At 35.6% G+C, this 16,536-nt stretch overlaps 1 protein-coding gene across 2 annotated transcripts in view; it reads left to right on the top strand.

Annotated features, from left to right (window-relative positions):
- The window catches only part of CUL3 (cullin 3), a 91,462-nt gene extending 81,638 nt beyond the window's left edge, over positions 1 to 9,824 (top strand). For both annotated transcript variants that reach the window (XM_019753677.3, XM_019753678.3), the window contains 3 exons: positions 2,581 to 2,767; positions 6,348 to 6,493; positions 9,350 to 9,824. In XM_019753677.3, the coding sequence (XP_019609236.1) occupies positions 2,581 to 2,767; positions 6,348 to 6,493; positions 9,350 to 9,481 (465 nt within the window). In that variant the 3' untranslated portion in view covers positions 9,482 to 9,824. The remainder of the gene's footprint in view (positions 1 to 2,580; positions 2,768 to 6,347; positions 6,494 to 9,349) is intronic.
- Positions 9,825 to 16,536: the final 6,712 nt, after the last annotated feature.

Below are 16,536 nucleotides of genomic sequence, written 5' to 3'. Positions count from 1 at the left end.
TAGACAGATAGCTTATAAGAACAGAATAAAGAGTTCAGAAACAGATTAATATATAGACAGGTGTTTGGGAGTGATGAATTTGCCATTTCTAATCAAACTCAATTAAAATAATTGCTGCATCATTTTTGGGACTGGTCAGAGAGTAGTATGGGGACCTTAGTTCCATATATCAAATACAAAATAAAACTCCAGATAGATGTAAGCACAAATTGATAAAAGTAATAGAAGAAAACAATATTTTGATAAGCTTGATATGAGAAAGGCCTTTCAGTAATCCTGGTCCATAAACCACAAAGGAAGACTGACAGATTTAAACACATAAAAAGTAATAAAACATTTATATGATGAAATATCATAAAATTAAAAAAGAAAAGATTAAGAGACTAGGAGAAATTACTTACAACATGTGACAGAATCGAAAGCCATAAATATACAAAGAGCACCAATAAGTCAATACAAAAACAAACGATTGAATAGAAAAACATGGAAGGAAAATGAATAGATAAAACACAGAAGTATTACAAATATCCTTTAAACATTAAAGAAAGCTTTTTTCTTGTACTGGTCATGGAATTTCAAATTAAAATAATGAGATAACCATTTTTAGCCCAAGAGATGGACAAAAGATAAAAATTCTGTGTTGCAGGTAAAGAGAATAGATACTCATAAAACTGTTGTGAAGTTACATAGTTAAACAACTTGAAAGGCAGCTTGTCAGTATCTATAAAGTATAATATATAACTTTGAGGAAACGTATTTCTAGAAATCTGCTTCAGGAAACCTGGCTTTTGTGTTCAAAGACAGAAATGCATGCTCCATCATGAAATTGGGTACAGTCTCAATCTATTCATATCGTGATAGAGCAGTACTATGGGACCCCTGTAGCCTTAATCACTTTATATTAACATGGAAAATCTCCAAGAAATCAGTAAAAGAATCAGATAGTGTGATCCCGTTTGCGTTTAATATTAATACTAGTGTCAGATGGGCGTGTTCATGTTCATACATGTATATGTGTATTTGTGTTCATATATGTAGGTGTCTAGGAAAAGGCATAGAATATTGAATTACAGTAGTTACCTCTGGGGATGATCTGTAATTGTCAACTATCACCTAAGAATGTATTTATATGTTTCCATTTCTTTGAACATGATTAAACAATAAAATAATGTAAATAAGTCATTTGTAGCATGCACATAATAATTAAAAGCACCTATTTAACTTGCTGGGATTAACATTTATAACTGAAATGTCTAAAATAGCTAGACATAACCAGAGATCATTTGACGCAAAAGAACGTGCATCATTATCAGTACCATTCACATTTCTCTCAGTCCTTATGTACCCTGAGAGTCCTTCAGAAAGACCTAAGCTGTTGCTCAGGGACTCTTGTGAAAGGGAGAATGACTGTCTCCAGATCAGTTACACAGTCTGAACATCACCATCTTCATGCCCCCTTTTGTGCTGCTTTTGAGAAAGAAACAGCTTTATACAGTGAATCAAAGCGACACATCCTAATGTGAAGACTTTTTGCATCATACCTCCCTGTAGATGTGTAGGGACTAACTCATATACTTGTGCAATTATCTTAACAGTCCCACTGACATACGAAGCATATAATGAATTTAAAAATTGTACAGTTGACCCTTGAACAAGAGAGGAGTTAGGGGCCTCGACACCCACCTGCCCCCAGCTGCAAATCCACATATAACTTTTGACCACAATAGTTGGCCCTTCGCATCCTGGAATTCAGCCACAGTTGGAAACTAGTTGGGAATGAAAAATAACAATTTTCCATCCACAATTGGTTGAATCCTTGGATGTGAAACTGGCAGATTTGAAGGGTCAGCTGTATTTATTGAAAAAAATCCACATATAAGTGGACCCGCGCAGTCAAACCTGTGTTTTTCAGAAGTCAACTGTACATTCGTTCTTTCCCAGACTGCTTTTTTTTTCATCATTGTATTTTATTCATCTCATTATAAATAGCAAAAATTATCACCAGCCCTACAAAACATTTCTTACTGCGTTTTATGTTTAGTGTTAATTACCAAGTATTTAATTGTTTTTCATTTGGTCATACAGACAATAAATATGGTCAATTTGGATTATAAATTTTGATTGTATAGTAGAAAGACCTTAGTTCAAGCCTACTTTGCTTCTTCCTACGAAAGAGGTTGCTAAGCAGAAGAGTAGTGTTGATAAACTTGGAAGGAAGATTATAGAGTACTTCTAAAATTAGCAACCGTGTAGTGGTTAACACATTTTTTTTTTACCTAAACACTAAAGCAGGTCCCTAATATTCCCTGGTGGATGACCTTTTTAGAGTAGGCCTTATATCTCCTGAAACAGAAAAATACACATATTTTCCATATTTTGTAATTTGAATCACCTTTATCTTTCGTTCGAATAAATGAGATTTCAGGGAAGTGTCATAATAGAGAATTCTTTGTTGTCAATTATTTCTTTAATGGAATTACTTCTCTCTAACCACTGCTTGATCAGTTTCACTTATTAACTAATCTGCTTGAATCTTCCAAAAAGTCCAGTTATAATTATGTCAATCTGATGAAATTTCAGGAAATTCAACAAGAGACCGATATCCCCGAAAGAGAACTCGTTCGAGCTTTGCAGTCTCTTGCCTGCGGTAAACCAACACAGCGGGTTCTTACAAAAGAGCCCAAGTCAAAGGAAATAGAAAACGGTCATATATTCACAGTTAATGATCAGTTCACATCCAAACTACACAGAGTCAAGATTCAAACAGGTATTATATTTTTCCTCTTTAAAAAAATTGTATTTTTTTCCTCTAAAAAACTCTTACCTATTGGATTTCTATCTTTTAAAAGTAAGTAGTTTCCAGTGCTGCATGACACAGAGGTTTAAGATATAAAGCTGCTTTAGTTGGTATGTGTTCCTATCAAAATAGAGTTTAATCCAAGAGTAATTCATAGTGTGAACATGGTACTTACTTCCATATGGTTTTTGATGAGTGAAATACAGTTTTATGAACGTTTTACTTAAAATAATTCTGTTTAACTGGTTAACTAATAGTCAGTGTACACCTGTTTTGAAAACTGATTTATAGATTTCTCAAAATTGGGAGTTATCTCTCTAAAGTTTGGTTTTTAGATGCAGCTATTTATATTTTGATACATATTTTTAAGTTTAAAAGCCTTAAAACTCGTATCTCTAACTTACAAACATAGAAGTGACCCTATTGTGAGCAGATTTTAGTACAGCCTTATTTTTAAGTCGATAATGAACACCCTGTTTATTGTATATTTAACATAATGTAAGATACGTTTTCTATGCATTTAAAGGGGAAAAGGGCAGTCTGCTTGCTGACATTTAAACTCTGTATAGTTTTCTACTTGATTTTAAAACTAGTAGATAAATTTCCCAGTAGTAATTCATTTATTATAGTTAATATGTCTTGCAGTAAAACAGTACTTTTAAAATAAGATAAAATTTTCAAATGCCTAAAGTTTTCCAATTTAAAAAAGTTGTATTTACATTTTATGTTGGTAAAAATAGTCTTTTGAAAATTATTTTAATGCTAAATATACAATTGATTTCCAGGATACATTGACTCAAGAACTTTATATGCACACTTTTATTTTCCTTTTTTGACCCTAATTGGGTATGTATGCTTTTTGAAGAAGAGTGGTGTGTCTCTATTAAAAGCCTTGGCTACTGTGTCCCATAGTTGCACATAACATTGTATCTTCACCACCAAGATTGGCCCCATGTCTTTGGACACAGATGTATATTAAAAATGAAACAACTGTGCTAAAGAGAGTCATAGAATAAAATGTCTTTTTCCCCCAGTGCAAGACATAGGAGTTTACAGTTTGGGGCAGATACAGATTTAGGATTTCAGGACTTATATGTATCCTGGATTTGGAGGAAAAAAACTTGTATGGTGATATATATCTGAATTGCCTAGCCTCACACTGCTTTACCATAAATAACTGTCTTTGTAATCACAGATTCCATCATGAACAGCAATAAATATATATTGTCAAATATTATTATCCAAAAAAATAGACTTCGTGGATTTTTAATTTTTGGTCGTGTGTGTGTAGTATTTTACATCTGATTAAAACAGGAATATAGTTATATGAAGAAGAATTTGACTAGATGATGTCTTGCAGCTCTTTTCAGCTGTAATTCTGTAAACAAATAATGTTTTTCATTTGGGAATGGTACTTAGATTACCTTGGCTCTTACTGATATTTTGTGTAACTTAAAATTTTCTCTCTGGTGATAAGTACTGTGACCACATAGATTTTCTTAAGTTGTCGAAATACATTTGTCTTTTGGAGAAAGTACTCAGACTTGTAATCAGTAACTCAGAGATTCTGACCATACCTCTGCTTTTTCCTGAAGTCAGTAATACAAGTTCAAGCAAGGGAGTGAAAAGTATTAATACAACCTTTGAAAAGAACTGTTGTAATTTATAGTAATTGCCATAGTCGACAGTCTTGCCCACCACCCCCGCTCACCTCTGCACCCCTCACCCACCTGCACAGGCAGACACTTGTGTTACGCTTCTAAGTGCAGAGCCTAGTGCTAGGCTCTAGGAGAGTGCTCGTGCCCTCTCATTTTTTAAAACATCATAATTCAATGTATATCACCACAATCTTCCCATTTATCTTAGAGTACACCTATGTAGGTGACCGAATCCATATGAACCAAATGGGTGGTTTAGAAAAGTCTCTCCCTCCAGCTTTTAATTTTAAATATTTTCAGATCTACAGAAATGGGTAAAAACATGATAGTGGACATTGGGAATGGCCATCGTCTATGTTTACGAGTCATTAAAATGTTGCCACATTTACTCGGGCAACCTTGCCCTGGGCCCACCATCTTTCCCTCCATATGGGTGTGTATTTGCTACAGCATTTTAAATTAATTTGCAAACATCAGAACACTTCCCCTCCAATTACTTGAGCATACATCTGTCTGTCTCCTTGGGATAAGCTATTTTCCCACATACTTGTAATACTATATCACACCCAAGAAAATTAATGCCATAGGTTTACGTACCACAGTTTGTATGTACACAGTTGTGCCCCAAATACCTCTCATACCTTACTTTTTGGATCCAGGATTCAATCAAGGTTTTTACATTAAATCAACTTTTATGTCTATTTAGTTCTATTTAATCTAAACTAATACATATCTTTTTTTATGACGTTGACTTTTTTTGAGGCAAAGCATTATTTCTTAGCAGACCATTTTAATCTAATTTTACTTTTTGTTAAGCTACAGAGTGTCTTTAATTAGGGAAAAGACACTGAAAGCAGAATTGTTAACCAAGGGATTCTTGTTAGAAACAGCTAAATGGATATGCACGCCACAATGATCTAAATTTTACCGTCTGCTCTCTCGTGGGTGTGCCCATGCCTAAGGCAGCAGGGTCCCGTGTGTGGCTCTTGGTAATTGTCCAGTTTCTACCTCCAGAAACTTCACTTCACGTCTATCTCCTGCTGATGACCAAATGAAAATTCAGTTACCACTTTTCTTTGTCTGCTACTTCAATTAGAGCAAAGTTGTAGGAGAAAGGGACTTCTGTATCTAATCCCTAGCAAGTGCCTTGGAAACTATAGGGAATAACAGATTTAAGACTTCTCCTAAAGATTGGAATATAGTATACTTATATTGAGATTGTGACATAAAGAAATTAATAAGATATAACAAGAAATTGTTAGATAATTGGTGAGAGGTACAAATGAAATAATTGTTATGGAATTTCTTTAATTGACATTCTAGTGATACTTCTTAATTATTTATTGAGCTAACTAAATCTTGGCAATACATACTCTTTCCTTCTCTTTAAATCTTAGAGATTACAGCCCTATTTTGAGTTAGTAAGACATCAGGTATTCTCCTATGTGAGATACTTTTGGTGAGGTTTAACTTGGAGTTCATGATGGTCAAGTACTAGTTGACCTCTGGAAGGCACAAGCTATGGAAATGACTGATACTTTTACTACTAAAGATATCCAGCTACATTTTTGTTCTTGGAAAGAAATACATTGTATTCTATAAAAGTAAAACTGGTTTTATTATCTCTGTAAGTTAATTTCCTGTTATTTAAAGAAGGACTTAGAAGTGCAGGATTTTTATATCACTTCTTGTTATTTAAATATTTATTAAAATAGACATTGAATTAGGCACTTTTTGAATGTTTACTTGGGATAATAAGTATACTCGTAGAGGTTGAAATTGGTTTTTTTCTGTGCATATTACTAAATTATATTGTTCGTGTTTCTAAACCACATTTTCCATTACATTTGAAATTATATGGTAATCACATGGTAAATGTCTTTCTCTTTTAGTTGCTGCCAAACAAGGTGAATCTGACCCCGAAAGGAAGGAAACGAGGCAGAAAGTAGATGATGACAGAAAACATGAGATAGAAGCTGCTATAGTGCGGATAATGAAATCTAGAAAGAAGATGCAGCACAATGTGTTAGTAGCAGAGGTGAGAACATTTTAAGCCTGGATTCATGTAGAAAAGCAAAGTAACGTTAATAATTGAAATTTAGGAAAGTACTACCGTGTTTCTCCGAAAATAAGATCTAGCCAGACAATCAGCTGTAATGCATCTTTTGGAGGAAAAATTAATATAAGACCTGGTCTTATATTAATTTTTCCTCCAAAAGATGCATTAGAACTCATTGTCCGGCTAGGTTATTTTTGGGGAAACATGGTATTTTCAACTAATTTCAATCCAATTTTAAAATTAGGAAACAGTCAGGTAATACTTATTATTAAAAGCATGACAGTTGATAATTAAACAAAGCAATACATTGAAATATGTACACACTTCTAAGAACTGATGTTTGTAATGAAAATCATAGCATATTGTCACATTAATAAACAAAAAATTTCCCTGCTATTTAATACTGTTGTGCAAAACAAACTGACTTTATTTCTAAAATTAGTAACTGTTACCATTTATTGAGTGTTTACATATTACAAATTAGAAAACTAAGGAGGGGAGTACCAGTTGGGAAACCACTAAAACTGTGAGGTAAGAGTTGATTAGGGCTGAATAGAGTATTGGTAGAGGATAGAGAGCTGAATGAAGACAAATGAGAAGTAGAATTGACAGGATATTTGACCGATTGTGGGAAATGAGACGGAGGGGTCAGGGAAAACTCTTAGGTTTCTGGCTGGAATGGCTAGATGAGGTCGGTCCCTTAACTGAAAAGGGAAGACAGTGTGCTGCTGTGTTCCAGTTACTACCCTTCTGTACAAGTTGACTTCCTGTCCCGAGACATAATTAGTGAATACTCAGTAATTTCAAAAATCATGACAGAAAAAAACACAAGCACTTAAGACATTGGCAATTAGGTAACTGATTAATTTTCCCAGACATTTTCATTGGACTGGCAGGAGATGTCTGAGGGCAGTGCCTTGAGGAGTAATGGAGCTGAGACCACCAGGAAGAGTGTCATGTGCTTTGAGGTGCTGGCTCATGGGAAAGGGCAGAGAGAGCAATACTCCCGGACTGAGTGTTGAGTTGAGGGGTTCTGAATTTCATTTTTTTAGATGGGGAAATGTTGAGGATGTTTATATCCTAAGGATAAGAAAGGAGTACTTAAAAAGAAAAGGAAGAAAAATGAAATGAGGTGATAATTGATGTACCAAAGTCAAAGGAAAGGTGAGAGGATTGGATAGAGAACACCGGTGGATGGTAGGTGTATTACCAGGGATGTTACTGAGTGTTCCTGAGAGTCCAGGACAGGGTGCAGGGTGAGTGTTAATCCAGGATGGATGCATATGAGTGTGTGAGGTGGTGCGAGGGAGGACTTGCAAACGGCGGTGGCCTTTCCCTGGAGAGCAGGGTGCGAGGCTCCCGAGCTCGGGGACTTGCTGAACTTGAATACTATACATTTGGGTTATCACTACATCAGAGATTGGCAGACTGTTAGTTTGGTTTTTTGTTTGTTTTTCTGGTTTGTTTGCTTTAATGACCAGTTGTAGCCTGAAAGCAGCCATAGATAAGAAATGAGTGTGTTTCAGGAAGAATTTAAAAGAACAGGCAGTGGACTGTATCTGGCCTGTAGGCTGCAGTTTGCTGGCTCCTGGTCTACACAGAAGGTATAAGAAACTACGACTTCACTCAGCGGGGAACTGAGTAGTAGATTTTGAATGATGCAGCACATGTAGAAAGGGTGTTTATGGAACAGAACCAGAGGAATCAGGAAGCTGAGGGGACTGTTGAGAGTGTAGCTGAAGTGATCCTGTGTGCAGACTAAACCCTGTCAGGAGGGAGTTACAGTTAAAAGAAGTTACTGATAGCTTAGAAGAAAGGGTCAGAGGATTCGAGATTCAGATGGAATGATAAAACTAGAAGGCTGCTAGATTTTAGTTGGAGAATGGAGTGCTGCAGTTTCAGATTTCAAAGAATTATCAACCCCTTGTGGTCTTGGGCAGCAAACGGATCCAACGGGAGTAAAAGAAAAGCTGGCTGATGGGTGGATGGTCTGCAGGATGCAGGGTGGGTTCCTAGGAAAGCCTGAACTTGGGGCAGAAAAGTTTAGATTCTCATCTCGTAACTACTGGCTCTATTCATGTCAGTTTTCCTCTCTGGCATATTTTTCTCATTTGTAGAAATGAGACAACCTAACTTTGCAAGGCTAAGAGCATTAAATAAATTAATGCATACGAAATGACTAATGATACAGTGCATAGTCAGGCTTTGACTACTGCTGTGGTTACTGTTTTATTATTACTGACGTCACAATGCCTAGAATCCTGACAGCAGATAGAGAAAAGAATAGCACCAGTAGCACTTACTGTGGACGGGTAGTAGGACATTATTCTAAAGCATCACGTCTGTTAATTTCATGAGGTTAAGGAACTTTCCCAAGGTCCCAGAGCCAGTAGGTGGGAGAGTTGGGATTTGAATCCAGCCCTTCCAGGTCCACAGTTTGTGCTCTCAGACACGTTATGCTACCCACGTTCTGTGAATTGGGAGAGTAACCCAGAAGGCTAGCGTACAGCATCAAATGGTTAAAGTCTAGGTGGTATATACATTCATACTAATATAGTCCAACTTGTACTCCTAATCCATTTTAGTATTCACATTCTGATGTGAACAGGTGGTGTGTTCTAACCTAACATTACACTTTCAAATACCTTTTTAAAGTTTTGGTATTTTTAACTTTGGTAATCAAATTACTAAAGTTTGAGCTGAGTCTTAAAATTCCACATCAGTTCTATTCAAAAATACAAATTTTTGTGTGTTTATATGGAAATGTTAACATATTTTTTTTAATTTTCTGGTGAGAAATAGTGTTTTGTTTTTTTTTTTTACCTTCTGTTTTAGGTAACTCAACAGTTGAAGGCTCGATTCTTACCAAGTCCAGTTGTTATTAAGAAACGTATTGAAGGACTTATTGAGAGAGAGTATTTGGCACGAACACCTGAGGATCGCAAAGTGTACACATATGTAGCATAAAATACGTCCAGAAATTTGATTTATTCTTGGACTGTACTCTTCGCATGGACTGGGAAGTTCTTTTAAATCATTAAATACTAAGACGACCATCTCTTCTATTAAATTACAGTACATGTTCTAGACCATTCAGATCAAGCCTTTACTCCCTTTGAGAGTTTTCAACATCAATTGATTGAGCTTCAGGCTTTACAACATTTATCCCTGTAGAGGTCATCTTTACAGTTCCTCGGGAAAATGTGAATGTGCCGCGTTTTGTTTTCAATACTGTATGAAAACAGGAAAAAAATAAAACAAAAATTTAGAAACTACAGCTCATTAAAATAAAATTGTTGGATTTCATTTCCCCAGGTCTTCAGTGTTGATGTAAATGTGTTTTTGTAGTGTTGCTTAGCACTTTGCGCATTGTATAAGTTGGGTAACAAAAATGGTAAAAGAAATGACACAATTTCCAATTATCTTGCTCTGCTTCTGGCATTTCTTTAGCTAGTCTTGTTTAATTTAAAGGTTTGATAAATACAGAGACCCAAGCATACAATCTGAGCATGCTTTGTTCTACCACTTGCACTGACTGATCTGATAGCCGTATGACCAGGAACCTTTGTTTTGGGCTCAGTACATAACCCTGATTTGGTTTTCCCCTATTGTATTTTGAAATTTCTCAAATTCAGTCTTAACAATGATTAGGTTTTGTTCCTCGTTATCTCTAGAGAGAGAGAATATTTTAGTATGTATAAATTGTACAATAATTTTTTGCTGTTATACTCACTGCTAATAGTGGATTGTATAGGGCAGTGTTTTTATTTCATTTATTGTAGACAAAAATAAATGAATTTAGCATACACATACCCACTAATTCAAGTACGTCAGAGCACAAAGTTGGCAGCTGGTTATATTTAATTCAGCCCCTTTGAAAAGCACATATAGTCTATACTTTGTTTATAAAATATCTTAGGTTCCCCCTCTCTTAAATATCTATATTTTGGTGAAGCTGAGGTGCACTGTTAATTTTCTGTTTCAGAATGCATTCTAAAGATGCAATAAATATGATTACCTTGATATTTTTTAACAAGATCTTCAGTTCTTGCAGTTGACTGTGTTTTGGAAAGTGATTAAGCAATATTTTTCAAACCTGATGATTCTTGGATATTTAGCTGTTGTCTTCCAAAGAGTCATCGTTTCATGTTTTTAAAGATGTGCTTTGTGCTGAAGATTCATGTCGGTTATCCTGTGCTTCCAACTTTCACCAATGTTTTTTACCTGATTGACCTGCCAAGGATTATAGTTTGCTTTATTTTTAATAACTTCAGAGTATTTTTATCTTCAATTTTATTTAATTTTGTTTCATTTTGTTTTCATAAGACATTGTTGCAGATATGTAACTGGGGCAAACCACTATAGATTTCTATCGGATAGAAAAATGAAATGTTACTAGTAAGTTCAAATAACCGACCGTTGACTATCGATACTGTTGATACATTTATTAGAATGTATGTCTCAGAAGATGGTTTCTGTTTAAATTTATGGTCAAGTTACAACAACTGAATTCTAATATGGATTAAAAACTCCACATAAATATTTTTCCCCATGCGTCTCGGGTTATAATTTTCCTCTTAGACTTGCAGATACGCCCTTACTGCATTTAATTTTGTCTTCATTTGTACTGTAGATTTGTAAGCCTTATGCTCTTGATCTCTGCATTTTCCACTTTTACATGATGCAAATAAGATACAACTGAAAACTATCATGAACATTATTCTCAGGATACTTTTACCATACTTGAGTGACAGTAGGTCAGGTGTAACATGGAAAGCTGAAGGGTTTTACTTTCTGATTTTTACGTCATTGGAATTTCTGTAATAATAAGGTGTTTATAAGGAAAATACTGGTATTTAGGTTTCAGAGTTTCCTTATTGCTTCATTTCCCAATTAAATGATATGTAACACATTGGGAAATAGAATAACTCAGATTGTCAACGTTAATAAATATGAAGGATGTAAGAACTTCATTTGAAATCTAAATGAGACATTAAAACACAAATTTCTGCATTAGTTTAAAGCATTAAAAATCAGTAAAGTTAAATTTAATGTCATTGTCTCAAGTGTGAAGGTACAAATCCAACCTAGAGTTTAGAGACATTTGTTAATTTTGGAGCACAGGTTTGATGTTTATGTTTCTAAATGCTTATAAATATTTTGAAACGTTTCTGAATTGCAGTTGAATTGGATAGGTGGAGAATGCAACCATTTGCACTCAGTTGCATTTCAGTCAATTGCAGTTGAGTTGAATAGTTGGAGACTGATGCATTGAAAAACAAAATTGGGTCACCTAACATGCTTATATGTTTTAGCTCTTAAGTAAGTGTATTTTAGCTCAATGGTACATTTTGACGTTGCTTTCTTTTCAGCAAGAGGTCATTCATGCTATTCTCAGTTTTTTAACGTCTTAATTTCAAAGAATAATACATCCTTACCATTTATTTAATCCTGTTGATGTGAATAAATTTTGGTGACTTATACTTGAAGAATTTTAAGGAGGGCGGATACATAATTTTCCAACTGCAAAAATGATGTAATCTTTGTTCACTTGTTAAATTGTAATTCTCTGCTACCGTCATCGAATCCAAGACAGTGTTTACTTTGAATTGTTATATAGTTATATTATTTAAAGATTGAAAATTCATTGCAATTAGGGAACTCACAGCCTCACAAAATAAAATGTGGTTGTGATTGCAAGGATTCTTTATGTCGGTGAATTTTGGGGGGGTGGGGGATGCATGTCTCTGTAAAGGCTATGTTAGGATCACCTGTGTAGCATTGCAAACATAGACACGTTCCACTTCCAAACCCCCAAGATGCTGATACGCCTTCTCAATAAGAATTCTTATCATAGTAAAGCACTGTTAATGTTCCATCCCCCCAGTGTGTATGTTGGGTAGCAGGAAAGGCTTAGTAACAACCAATGATCTTAAGATTATACCTACACCCCCGGTAAACTAATAGCACGTTGGCATCAGCTCAGACTTTTCAATATTATTTAGTTCCTCAATTTGGAAAATAATATGTTAAATCTAGACAATACTAGTTTTATGTACAGTTTTAAATATTCATTTTGAATAACTGGTAGTACAAGGTTTTATCATTGCCTGTGTAACTTGAGATTCAATTTTTATAGGCTAATTTTTCATAAGCTCTCATATGTATACTGTTAGATTGTCTCAGTCTTGGGAGGAAAGCTATTACATATCAAAATCACAGATCAGGTATTTTACTATATGGTACATAGAGTGGGTCAGTGAGTATTTGGCACTCATATGAACGTTAAAACATTTCAGGTTAGCAACATTGTTATAAATCATTCCTGTTTCCAAAAGCAGAGTTAGAAATGTTAAATAAACAGAAACAACATTTGAGTGCGTATTACCATGTGCCAGACACTGTTCTGAATGCCGTCTGTGTATTTAATTTAGTCATCACATCAGCTCTATGAGACGAGCACTGTCGTTACACTTGGTTGCTCAAGGTTACTGTTAGGATATGGCAGAGCCGTGGGTTGGACCTGGGTTTGATCCTGTGTTCTGTCTCCTGAGCCTGTATTCCATACTACAAATAAACATGGTTTTCTACTTATAAACTTACCACTTAATTTGTACCTCATTTACATGAAAAAGAGTTACAGTACATACAAAACGGCAAACTAAAAGAATACATGAAGCATCTCAATATGGGACTTAAGATATTTTGATTGTACGTTTGCTGATAACAGTTTTGGGTAGGAGGGAAAATAGGTAAGTGGCTGCTGTTCTGGAATCTTAATTTTACATACTTGATTGGGTAACATGGGTAGAGGCATAAATTTAAATCTGGAGTTTTAAAAAAACATTCCTTATGGGGTGCCTTTCCTATACCAATTGGTTATTTAGCCAAGAGGAGACCTAAGTGAATCCAACAAGTAACAATACAGAGCTTGATCATGAAGCCTTCAGGAAAACATGAACAGCTAGAAAGTCTTGAAAACCCATTCATTTGATAGTTCTAGAAATAGCAAATTTGTAAACATGGCATTAAAGTGATTTGATCTCAGTATTAGGGTCCAGTGAGCCATGCAGGCGTAGCTTTATATGTGGAGCTCAAAGTAACCTTGTCTATGTTTAGTAATTTCGTCAAATTTCAATGTTCAGATAACGAAGTACAGTTCAAATAATACATAATACTTGAATGTAAGAATTCTTGCAGTGGGAAAATTAAAATTCTAAGTCTCAAAGTTCTGCTGTTGCAATACTTAAATGTGTCAGCACAATGTCTGGCATGAGGTGGGGGTAGTAAGTCTCCGACGGATGTGCTTAATGATTGCTACGTGTCTTGGAAGATTGTCTTAAAAGAGTTGAACTTCATAAAATTTGTACGTCATTGGGAGTATGACTAATATTCATGATATGATATTTTTTAATTTTATAAATGGAAATCATTTGATTTTTGGTTTTCAGCTGGCTAAAAAGTGGAAAATGGAGACCAATTGCTGGGCTGTTCCAGATGGTTTCAATCCGATTTTAAAACTCTTTTGAGTCACACAACATCTGATGAAAAAACTCTGACTTAGTGATGCAGCAACTCTCAAGATCCCACTAATAGTTAATGGGTGCAGGAAATTGGGCCCAATACTGTCTGATTTGAAAACCTGTACTTTTAATGAGTTAATGTGCCCCCAGTTTTGGCAAACTGGGCAGCACTTTACAAATTGAATTTGATTCTGAAAGTAGATTTTCTTGGGGAGTATTTTAGTGAACGTTTGTTGATTAGAAAGTGTTCCTTGGAGTATTTGATATTGTGAAACTTACAGATCCTACGCAAGAGAAAAAATATTAGCTGTGCATATTGGTATGTATGGTATATGCGAATTATTTTGTTTATAAAACTGATGTCAGATATCAATATCTGTAGAATTAATCATAACTTTTATTCCCTATATGATGCTGTTCTCTGTATTAAAAAGTAACCACTAGACTGATTTTTTTTTTTTTTTTTTTTAATGGAATGGAATTGTAGGCCAAAAGAGACATAACCTAAAGAGCATGCACCAGGTGGGGAAAAGGGCAAAAATCTGCATTTTGTTCCAGCAGTAGACAACCATTGTATGTAACTGTAAAACAGTGAGATTCTGTAGAAAGCCTCTTGCAACTTCTACATCTAGTGAAGAGGGAGGACAGAAGATAATGCCCTTCAAAGTTAGAAAGTCGATGCATACTATATTCACATTTTTTAAATTTCCCTCTAAAGTTTGCCTGCAAAACCATTTTGCAACACTGAGGAAAGCATTCTCACTATTTTTTGACCAAAATTGGTATTATCCAAATTTCTCATAAGGCATTCATATTCACCAAACTGACTTGAGCTGATTAAAACATAATTCATTCTCAAAAGAAGGGTTGTGCTCATTAAGTTTACACAAGAATGGGTTACAGACTTTAAATAGCTATTCCAAAAAAAGAGTGGCAAGTGATTTAGTATTTTAAATCAGAATATCCTAGGGAAGCTTTAAAACAAAACTTATGCCTCTTGTAGATTTGATTTCATAGACCTGAGGTGATTGTTTTGTGAAGGTAAGTTTGGGAACTATTGCTTTAGATTATAGGTATTAACAAGGATATTAATTCAATGTTACTAATTAGAACGTTCATTTGCTAGGATGCAATCTGAGATCTTTTAACATTTTTGTTTTTAAACTTGAGACCAGGTCCTTCTTACTTTCTTTATTTTAAGGAGGGCGCAGCTCACAATGGCCCATGCAGGGATCGAACTGGCAACCTTGGTGTTATTAGCACCATGCTCTAATCAGCTTAGTTAACTGGCCACCCCAGAGATCTTCAACATCTTACATGGACTTAACTACGTACCCCTCAGCTGGTTAAGGCAAGAGGTTGGTCAAGAAGTTTGATTAAAAGTGGGCCAGTTGATTTCAAGCTACTTATGGCCACAGATCACAGTATTAATCACAACCAACCAATTGTCATTAGAGGATCCTGATTGGGGGAGGGGGAGAACCAATGGTGACCTCAGTCAAAGGTCAACCTGTGGTCTTAACAATTGGGCATTCCCACTGAGAAATGGAATACAGAAACCAAGTGTTCAAAGCTCAGTGACCTCTCTCCCGTTCAAGTTTAGGTAGCAACACGAACAGTGATTCTAAGAAAAAAGGAAGTGCTTACTGAACAGATTTGGACTTTTCCCACCATTAGAACCTTTGGTTGTGAAGCAATTTAGTGAGGTCTTAGTGACGTAAATTAGTGTGTTTGTGCTGCCAAATGCATAAGATCGTAAGCAAGTGTAAGCCATAGAGTGGGCTTTATCAGTGTAACCCAAACAGAACAAAGTGTTCCCAGTGGGCCTGAGGCTGCAATTTCATGGGTATCCTCTTAATGTGACAAGAAGTGACGGCCTTAAGAACATGACACTTAACTCCCTAGTACTCAAACCTGACTTCTGGATTATTTTTCAGTCAGGAGCTTTCATAGAATCATCCAGTAATTAAGTAAAATAGGTGTTTTTAATTTTTTTGTAAACAAAGTTGAGACTCATAAAAATAGCTCCATCAGATCAGTGCGTAGATTAAGATCTTAAGTGTGAGGAAACCCAGAAGCTCCCTGACAGGCAAACCAATTCTCAAGGTTGGGGGAGCAGCGATGGCCCCCATTTCAGCCTGTACTTGGGCCCTAACGGTGCACTTTGGAGATGTCTCACTAATTATTGCTATTCTCACAACCCTGGCCACAGTAATTGCTCCTTCAGCCCACGGGTGGATACACAGCCTATTGTTTACTTCTCTTTATAACTCCTCCACAGACCTCAACTATGAATCCACTGGTAGGTCTGGGTGACAAATGACATTACTGCTCCTGAGGGAGATTTTTCCATGTGTAGCTTCTCTTAGATTTGCACCTTGTATTTACTAAAGGAGCAGCTGGTAGCGTGCTCTCACTGCAGTAGATCTTAGCATGACACCTGTCAGTAAGTTCTCAATGCTAACTTCATCCCAACTTACAACAGCATTCATTATGAGA

The sequence above is a fragment of the Rhinolophus sinicus genome, chromosome 17 (assembly GCF_057876585.1).
Source record: "Rhinolophus sinicus isolate RSI-liver-muscle chromosome 17, RSI-T2T, whole genome shotgun sequence".
Taxonomy (NCBI): domain Eukaryota; kingdom Metazoa; phylum Chordata; class Mammalia; order Chiroptera; family Rhinolophidae; genus Rhinolophus; species Rhinolophus sinicus.
Note: the sequence above shows the minus strand (reverse complement) of the source record. Positions and strands in the feature narration are given on the sequence as shown.